This window comes from Zeus faber (assembly GCF_960531495.2).
Source record: "Zeus faber genome assembly, chromosome: 12".
Classification (NCBI taxonomy): Eukaryota; Metazoa; Chordata; class Actinopteri; order Zeiformes; family Zeidae; genus Zeus; species Zeus faber.
Window position 1 is genome coordinate 21,499,889 of NC_137196.1, and position 9,778 is coordinate 21,509,666.

The following is a 9,778-nucleotide window of genomic DNA, read 5'->3' on the forward strand; positions in this document are numbered from 1 at the left end:
TGACCATGGAAGAGAGAAGAAATGGGAGAAAGTCAGCAAAAGAGATCCTGAATTAACGCAGCAGACTACTCATGCCCCTTCCACATTTTTGGCAGGTTAAGTTCTCTAAACTCAACTTTTTTTCTTTTTCTTAAATAAATATTCCTCAATGAAATGGGGCCTGCTTTGTTGCTCCAGTCCTCTTCTTGTTTTTCAGTTGTTGAATGTGTTTTATTGGTAGACCAGGCAGACGCCAATGGCCCCTGTGGGGGGGGGAAAAAAAAAAAAAAAAAAAAAAATTCTTGTGTGTAGAACAGCCCGGTCGTTTTCTATTGTGAGCTGTGGATGTAAAAAAACAAAACAAAAAACAAAAAACAACAAAAAAAAAGCTAAAACAAACAGCGACTTGGACTGCGAGCGGCATCACAGCTGCTCTGGATAATCCACTAGGAACACCCTGCTCTAAGCGACGAGAAGACACTGACAGATCTGCTTCCACCGTAAACATACGTGTGTGTGTGTGTGCTCTAGTGAGCTCCACACAACAGATCTCACACACACAGCCGTGTTGTTATCCGTTTCTCAGTCACGCCCATGTAGATATAGTGCACACAAACACACACTCTTAAAACGAGCAGAGTGGCGTTTAGGAACAGATACAGGAAATGTGTTGGTGGGGGTGGGGGGTGGGGGGTGGGTGGGTACAAAGTCATTTTTGAAATGGAAAAAAATGTAACTGCAGTTGATAAAAAGAAAACTAAAAAGGGTTAATGTGAAGAGTACAGTCGTTGGCAGTTGGTGAGGCTCAACCCTCCTTGTCCAAGATGGCCTTCACGTCAGCAAACACCTAGAAAAAAAAAAAAAACATATAATATAAATGCCATTTGCTATTTAGGTTATCTACAAAAAAAAAATATCTTTTGAATGACATTGCGGATATTTTTATATTTTACTGCAACAAATAGGAGAAAACAAAAGAAAAAAAGAAGACGCTTTGAAAGCTATTGTTTTTTGTTTTTTTCCCCCCCATTAATCTATTCCATTGGTTCTCTTCAGGTTAAAGACAGTATCAAGCGCCATCTAGTGGGATCCTGTGAGATTTCCACTATAATTGACTCTTAAAACACCCAACAAGCACTTAAACAATGGCCAAAATATGATTTTTTTTCTTCTCGTCTGATCTTCCCAAAGCATTTAACGAGCTGAAAAAGCTAGCCTCCAAAATTACAAATGATTAAAATGTTACTTTGTTTTCGAAAACAAACAAACATGAATAAACAAACAAAGCGACAAATAAACAATTTTAAAATAAATAAATAATCTGGCCTCATTGACAACAATCCACACATCCATTCCAATGAAATGACCTATCTGAAGAAATAGTGTTACATAATGAAGCTCGATTTCCAATTCTGAAGACAATGTTTCCCTTGATGCATAGTTTGAAACACATCATTGCTGGCCAACTCAGCTCAGTGACTAAACGACTATATTAGTCAAAGACGTCTGACATGTAGACAAGCCGGCCGGCGAGAGGAATGATTTCTTTGCCCAGAAGAGTCAGTGGGGCTCGCGAGCACCAAAATAACTCCACCGCAAAGAGACGATCACCAGTGATGAGCAACCACAGTGATTGCAAGCTGAGAAGAGGTAGTGGTCGATTGCACCGACGGCAGCGGCCCGTCAGTGACCACGTCAGAACCATCTTGCAATTGGTGAGTCGCCTCCATCAACAAACCCTTACCCTTTGTTTGCCTGTCCAGGATATTCTATTTAGGTCAGCAATGCATGCTCCATGTTTTGTCATGCTGGGGATGCCCCTCCCCCCAAATAAAACCCCCAAAAATATGGCAAAATAAAGCACATTGAATTCAATCCGAGATTCATCTGAAATCCTTGTGTAATTCACCTCGTCCAAGCTGCGAGAGGCGTCTACAGTGCGCACCTTGCCCTGCTTCTCATACTGGTCGATGATTGGTCGTGTGGACTGCAGGTAAGTTTGGATCCTGCAACAAACAAAGATTAAAAAAAAAAAAAGGGTTAATTATAAAGGTCAGAAAGCAAGAGACTCAAACAAGAAGCAAATAAGGTGGAAAGGAGCATGCAGGTACCAGACAACAAGCACATTGGAAGAAAAGTGACGCATGGCTCTGACATTTTGACATATACAGTATACGTACAGTACACACACACACAGACGCACACGCGTCTCCGTCTCCCTCCCTCCCTGAACCCTTGTCTGTGGACAGAGCTGTCCACAAATGGTGCCTTAAGAGGGACTATGGAGGGGGGCGCCACAGAAGGCAGCTCACCGTCCACGCAGGAGCGGATGATGGCCTTCTTCACCACCATGCAGGCAGCGCAGGCTCACCAGTTTGAGAAGATGGCGAGGGACAGGTGCTGGACCGGGAAGCAAAGGCTACTGCGGGTCCAGCGGCGGATCCAGGGCAAGGAACGTCAGGCTGCCCCCCTTCTGAGCAGCAGCCTACAGAAGATGACTGGGGACGACGATGCCACGTTTGAGATGACGGCGGAGGCGGCCGGGTGGTACCTCGAGGAGAGAGCGCGGTGCCTGCACCTGACGTGGGAAGCGAGCAGGCAAGCAAGCTGCGCACAGAATACCAGCACCCGGTGCCGGGACTACCACGACGTCAGGAGGGCAGTCCTGGAGTGCGTGGGGAGAACACCGGAGTGGCACCGCCTGTGGTTTGGGGGACTGGACTACACCACCTTGGGCCACTCCTTTACACAACACCTGCAGGACGCAGCCCGGAGGGGGCTGAGACCTGGTCTCCGGACCAGATCATCGACCTGGTAGCGCTGGAGCACTTCCTCCTCGACCTTCCATTCAGGACCGCCCAGTGGGTCCCCTGTCACCGTCCTGCCAGCCTGCCACGCTGGTGGAGGACCATGCGGAGGTGTACTGCCACACGGCAGCTTACCACTGGGAGCCGGCACAAGGCCCAAGATGCTGGCACTGCGGGCGGCCCAATCGCATCCGGCGGCACTGCCCCTTGCGGTTAGATCCCGCTTGTCGCACTCCCCAGGATTGGCCAGGATTTAATGAAGGAGGCTGGGGGAGTGCGCTCACAGTCTGTATGGAAATGTGAGTGTTGCGTGGTGATGCGGAGGGGCCGTCAGTGGTCGGGAGTGGAGGAGCACCATGGGGGGGTGAGGGTCTCTCCAGTCCCATTGATCACCCCCGGACAATTTTCCGCTAGAGTAGTTGTGGGATGACACCCTACCCTAGTAAGAGGGTAGTTAAAATTGATGCCATATTGATGTGCCCAGATGCCACGCTAACTCACCCGTATTATTCAGGGATTAGGGAAAGTTTATGTCGAGTGAGGCTTGACACTCAATCAGGAGAGGAAATAACCCAATTGTTGGTTCCGAAAAGCCGTCGGGAAATGCTTTCCATGCTTTTCCGGCTTACCACAACCTGATGGCCTGTCACCTCGGAGACGATAAAACACGGCAGCGGATAATGGCCTGCTTCTATTGGCAAGGCATATGGGCAGATGTGCCTAGGTGGTACACCGCATATCCCGAGTGCCAATTAGTCAATCCTCTGGCTACACCAACTGCGCTGTTGATGCACAGTTCAACAGACTCGGTATGGACCTCATCGGGCCGTTAGACCGCAGTGCCTGCGGTTATCGTTTTGTGTTGGTCCTAGTGGACTATGCAGCCCAGTACCTCAAGGTGGTGCCATTGAGCAATATCACAGCCAAAAGTGTGCCACGGGCACTTTTTCAGGTCATCTCCCAAGTTGGGATTCCGAAATCCTTTTTTTTTTTTTTTTTTTGTTTATTTACTTTATTCAATGTTTTATTTTTTTATTATTATTCAACACGGATTCAGAATTTGGTTTTAAAGTGTGTATTATGTACAGTGAACTCCAACCCAGCAGAACTAAGCTAAACAGTAATTGCATTTGTCAACATTCACACAAATCCTGCATAATTAAACATTATCTGGAAGATGAACAATGCTGAACCATGGAAGAAAATTAAGTTTTATTTCAGCAGGAAAATCCCTTACAACCGTTAAAGGTCACTTCCTGCTTTTCACCTCAATTCATCCTCTAAAGAGTGAAGGGGGCGTAGCGGCAAACCGTGATCAACCGCCAATGAGGCTGCTAGAGCTATGATGGGGAACGCAGTCAAACAAGTTTTGCGGTGGAGGAGAAACAAAGATGAGAAACTTGACTTCCTCCACATTGTAACTCAGACGGTTTTAAAGCCGTCCGAGGGAATAGCATCTGGGCAGAACGCGTTCCCAATTTGGCCAATTATACCAAGTTATTTCTAAACTCTAGCTCTCCACTAGGTGTTTAAAGCAGCACTATTATTCCCTGGACATATTATTATTCCCTGGACTATTATTCCCAGCAAGGATAAACTAGACAACTGCCATTTTTCCCCAGAATGCAGTTCTGTAAGCTGGCGGTATTACCGTATATGAATAAGGTGTCGAAAGCATCGGTGCGTTGGAAGCTCACAGCGTTTTTAAGGATCCCCGTCCTGGGAGTGGAAGCGCTGGACCTCTGGCGCCCCACGGGTCTCAGTGGCGCCCCTCATGGTTGAGTGCGGCAGGCCCAGGCCTTCCATGACCATCAGGACCCCGACACCGCCAGATTGGGTCGATATCCGCCCATGAACTTCTTCTGCCTGCCGATGGCGGCCACCCAGTCGTCGATGACCTTGTACAGGTCCTGCCAAGGCCTCACTAGTGGTCCGGTACACGTTGGCCAAAATGATGCAACAGCTAACTGCTCCTCCTTGTCCGGGTACAGGTGCTGTGTCTCTTCCTGACTCAGCATCACCTTGCTGTAGGCCAACCACTTCATCTCTTCCACCACCATGTAGGGCAGGCCCTGGAAGTCCAAGGAGGCCCGCACCTGGCCGCACCTGGCCCGGAACTCCACACAGAAAACCCGCCGGTGCCTTTCTGTGTGGAGTTTGCATGTTCACCCCGTGCTCACATGGGGTTTCCTCCACCTCACGTCAGTAAGGACCCCCACCAAAAACATGCACCCATCATTGTCTGACCAGCAATGGACATTTATCACCTGGTCCCCGGGCGCGTCCACGAATGCTGCCCACTGCTCCTGGCTGTGCCCCCGGAGGAAGGACAAGCCAGGATGGGTCAAAAGCAGAGGATCCATTTCACCGGCCACCATCAAAGCATGTGCATGTGCGTGTGTGTGCAAGCATGTGTTGTGGTGTGGCGCATCCCAGGGCTCTGCGGCCCCCCACATACCGGCACCAAGCCCCGCGAAATTGAGCTGGGCCCCAGCGCATGCGGCGTCCGCCAACAGGGGGGGATAGCCAGGACCCGACAGCCGACCTTACCGAACAGCCCTCTGAAGGAAATCCTGACCGACCAGGGCGCTTCCTTTATGTCACGTACACTTTAGGAACTTTACGGGCTATTGGATTCGCTCAATTTGGACCAGCTTGTACCACCCCCAGACCAACGGCCTGGTGGAGCAGTTCAATAAGATGCTGAAGAACATGGTTTGTAAGTTTGTGCATGACGATAGCTGTAATTGGGATGAATGGTTGGACCCTCTGTTGTTTGCGGTGGGGAAGGTTCCCCATGCCTCCAAGAGATTTTTTCCATTTGAACTCTTCTACAGCAGGAAACCCCAGGGTGTGCTAGAACTAATTAAACAAAACAGGGAGGAAGGACCTAGCACAAGTAAGAACGAGGTTTAGTATGTTTTGGACCTGCGAGCAAAACTTCACAAGCTGGGGGGCTTGTTATTGGAGAATTTGCTCCGGGCTCAGAAATGCCAGTGCTACTTTTACAACAGAGGGACCTGACAGACAATTTGCACCGGGAGACAAGGTGTTGGTATTGCTCCCTACGTCTAGCTCCCTATGTCAAAAGTGGCACGGGCCCTTTGTGGTCTCGCCGGGGGTTGGGGACATCGATTATGAGGTTGAGCAGTCAGAAAGGGGTAGGGTGACTCAGATTTAACACATTAACCTCCTAAAGGAGTGGAGGGAGACCAAGGTCTACTGACAGATTCCCCTCTCTCCTGAGTCCAAGGAAAATTCGGCTTTCTCCACTCCGCAGGGGTTGTACCAGTGTGTCACACTTCTGTTCGGGTGTACCCGTTTGAGTCTAATAAAAACCCTGCCAGGTGTCTCACACACGCGCGCATCAGCGCCTTTCTAGCTACACTTACATCCACCATTGCAAAGTTGCTACAAATGTCCTGCTAAAAAAAAGTGTCTTTAATCTTTCATATGAGGCAATAGTCATTACAACTCCAACAGGGTGCGTTGCACATTAATAATCAAAACATAGCGGGTTTCAATGGTCACGTTAGAGCTCTGTGCGATTTCTATAGCCCAAGTACAGTATAAATCGCGTTAACTTCTGTCGACATGATTTACACTGTACAGTCTTAACATGGCTAGTTTTTCTGCAGTCGTTCAAATTACTTGGGTTGCCTATCTAAATTCATAACTGTAAGATGTATTAACAACAGCAGATTGGTTTTGTAAATTACCATCAGTCTAAGGGTGAAAGTCTTTCCTCAAAAGAGCATATTGGGATTTCCTTCGTTCTGACAAAGCAAGTCAAAGGAGAGCATGTGTATTCTGGAACGGCGTAACATGCATTAAAGATAGAAAAGGGAAGGGGGCTCAGTGGACTCCCCTTTTATTCCACAAGGGGGAAAATGTGTGCAGAACTTCCAAGTTTGAAGTGACCAGCAATTTGGTGTGCATGTAAAAGGAATCCCCTACAAAAACAGACTCAAAACAGGTTGTGGAAGCAGAGAAGCAGGTGGAGGGTAAGTTATCTACACAGGCTGTTTGGGCAGTAGAGCCAATGAAAAGTCTTATACATTACAAATCGAACAAATTCCTGCGCAGAGTGTCTTTAGGCATCCGGCTACACAGCAGGACTCTTACCGTTTCTCCAGACTTTCTCTGTTGTCATCGGTACGGCCGCTGCTCTTTCCTCTTTCTAGACATCGGAGAATGCAAACCTGTAGACGAGCGGGAGGCAGACAATGTTTCACAAGCTCAATTTTTCAGCCAGAAGCCTAAATGTTACAACAAGAGTGTCTTTGGCTGGCTTTAGTGACCTACCTCATTGCTACAGTCAAAGAAAAGCACAAATTTGACGTCTGCCTTTCCATCCATAACTGTGGTCCACCCCTGGAGGTTGTCTTCATTGCGAGGAAAGCCATCTACAAGAAAGCGGAATTTCTTCTCGTCCGTCTGAATCGTCTCTTCCATAGCCTGACAGAACCAATATTGACAGAATAAACATTGAAAAATACAACATAACATGAAATAAATTTTAATTCAGCATGATTCAAGTGAAGAAGGCGGGCATAATAAAATCAATATACAGTAATACATTCCAAATATCCAATCACACCTGCACTGTAGACTGCACCGACCAACTTGACTGACATGGGTAAAAAAACATTCAAAACGGTCAACTGCTATGCAAACACAAGCAATTGACTTGTCTAAATCAGTGTCTCGATTTGGGACATACCTTCCGCAGCAAGTTGATGGTAATTTCTACGGGGACAATTTTTCCCTCTTTGATATAGCTGTCAATGAGCAGTCCAAACTCAGAGCCCTCCCTCGCTCGCTCTGCCCTCAGCAAGTCTCCGGCTGACAGATGGGTGTAGTTGTAGTTCTGAGATGGAAATAATTGGTTTGCTTTTGAGGTAAAACAAGCAGAAATCTGACATTTGGTTACATAAGGAATGAGATTATCAACTTAAGCACATCCTTAATTGGTTATGGGACCCAATTAAGGACGTGGTGAAATTGGACACAGTTGGGCAAAATTAATCATTTTTCACTTTGACACTGCAGGCGGGGAGAAGAGTTGCAATTTCTGTCTCACTCACAGATCAGGGCAACAGGCCAATCCTTGTTCAATGGATGAATGGACTTTCTATGTCAAAACTGCCATTCAAGGCGAGCCACGTAAGGAAGGCAACACCCTTTAGCTCAAATGAAGGCGTGGAAATGTTTTCTTTGCCTGTCAAAATGTAAGAGACACAAAAATCTGACATGTATGACCGTATGTATATGTTTGTGACAAATAATCTCTTGAACTTGAATGAATGAATGAATGAATGAATGAATGAAACCGGGGACAGCCTTCATGGATCCCAGGCTTCACGGGCGTAGGTGGATCCGAGTGACTAACGGTTTGATATATTTGTGTTCACGTTTTTGCCTCAGAAGCTTTTTAAATGTTTTTTGTTGTTTTTTTCCATTGAACGTGTAATGTGCAGAGTTAAGCATCGACGTCTAAGAGTTTGCACACTGCGTGAAGAAACACAGCCATTCAAATCTGATAATCGACACATCGACACAGGTGTCTACGGGACACAAACCACTAAAAACGTCAATAGAGAAGCGACTCTGTGCTGCTGGAGCAACTATTAAATTAAACAGTGTGCATTGTAACGTGAGATGAAAGGTTACCCGCGATAAACGCGTGTGGAATTACAGTTGTTTCGTTGTTGGGTTGAATCGCCAATGGGTGGCACTGAACATCTGTCACGGCAGCCGTTCAAAAAAAAAAAACCCCAAAAACGATGAAGAGCAATTTGAAATGACCTGTGACCACCTCTGTGGCTAACCGGCTAGCCGGCTAGCAGAGGGCGACCGGAAGTGAGATACTTGGTCATACAAAAAGCTTGAGGCTGCGATTTTAGGAAACGCCCTGAACGTGTTGTTTGCCAAACAGCGGGTGAATAATCTGGATCTCAAACGAACCCTTCTTTCTTCCTTTTTTTTTTTTTTTTTTTGTATTGTCGGTACCTCCTTACCTCCACGATTCTGGAGCACTGGGTCCCTTTCCCCGCGCCGGGCCCGCCCAGCACGAACACAACCTGCGGCTTCATCGTCACTCCAACCCCGTACAAAAGCTTCTGGGATAGGGTACCGAGGAACCGGAAAACCATAAACCGGCCACGAGAGGCTACCGCGGAGCGACGAAAAACGGGGAGGACGAGGGCCGGGCGACGGGAGCGGACCGCGGGCTGAACTGCCGGTGAATGCGTGTCAGTGGGGAAGTCGAATTGCGGAGGCGACGCCGCTTCCGCCAACCGACGGCCTTGGCCAATGGGCGCCGGAGGGTGGGCGCGGCTGACGGTACAACGCCGCGCCCACCCCAGAGGTCGGGCGGCGCCCCGCCCACGTCGCTCGCCTCTCCAGCATCAGCACCTCCGAGTCGAACAACCCCGAGACCCAAAGGTTTCAGAGATGCTCGCTTGGCGTAGGAGGCTCGGCGGACGGAGCGGGTGACCGGGCGATCGCCGCGGTGTCCCGGTGAATAATTCAACCTTTTTTTTTTTTTTTTTTTTTTTTTTTTTGTGTTCTGCGTGCGCCTCCATTCATGATGCACCATTCATGCATACCCGATTACAAGAATGGGAGGGAGTGCATTATGAGGAAAACGCAACAAAAAAAACAACACGCCAAAAAGCAGGTCGCTCCGGGATGAGTCGCTTTTAGCCTCGCGCCTTTGCCGAGATCTTCGTCGGACACAGCGGGTCGAGAGGAATGGAGCTGTAGCGGGAGCGCGTATGGTGATCTTCTCCCCTTTTCTTTTCTTTTTTTTTTTTTTTGTTGTATTTTATTTTTTAATCATAGGGCATCGACAACAAATGTAGGCTGCTACGCGCCACGCACACAAAGGCACCCAGCCGCCCGCGGACGCACCTGCTGCCCCGTCGCCGCTTGACATGACCACACGGAGCCGCAGCCTGAGCACCGGGATCAAGGGGCGCCGACGTGCA

General features: G+C 48.3%; 1 protein-coding gene across 1 annotated transcript; it reads right to left on the bottom strand.

The window, feature by feature from the left end:
* Positions 1-695: 695 nt before the first annotated feature.
* cmpk (cytidylate kinase) lies at positions 696-9,016 on the bottom strand. Its single transcript, XM_080010769.1, has 6 exons — positions 8,807-9,016; positions 7,510-7,656; positions 7,092-7,244; positions 6,912-6,988; positions 1,889-1,985; positions 696-826 (listed from the first exon to the last, which is right to left on the bottom strand). The coding sequence occupies exons 1-6, from the start codon at positions 8,939-8,941 to the stop codon at positions 785-787; spliced, it is 651 nt and encodes a 216-aa protein (XP_079866895.1). The 5' UTR covers positions 8,942-9,016; the 3' UTR covers positions 696-784.
* Positions 9,017-9,778: the final 762 nt, after the last annotated feature.

Excerpts from the sequence above, each read along its gene's own strand:
- cmpk (XM_080010769.1), bottom strand. The coding sequence starts at position 8,941 with ATGGTTTTCCGGTTCCTCGGTACCCTATCCCAGAAGCTTTTGTACGGG. Across the intron at positions 1,986-6,911 it reads AGAGAAAGTCTGGAGAAACG|GATCCAAACTTACCTGCAGT; the intron begins GTAAGAGTCCTG and ends TGTTTGTTGCAG. Across the intron at positions 827-1,888 it reads CCTCTCGCAGCTTGGACGAG|GTGTTTGCTGACGTGAAGGC; the intron begins GTGAATTACACA and ends TTTTTTTTCTAG.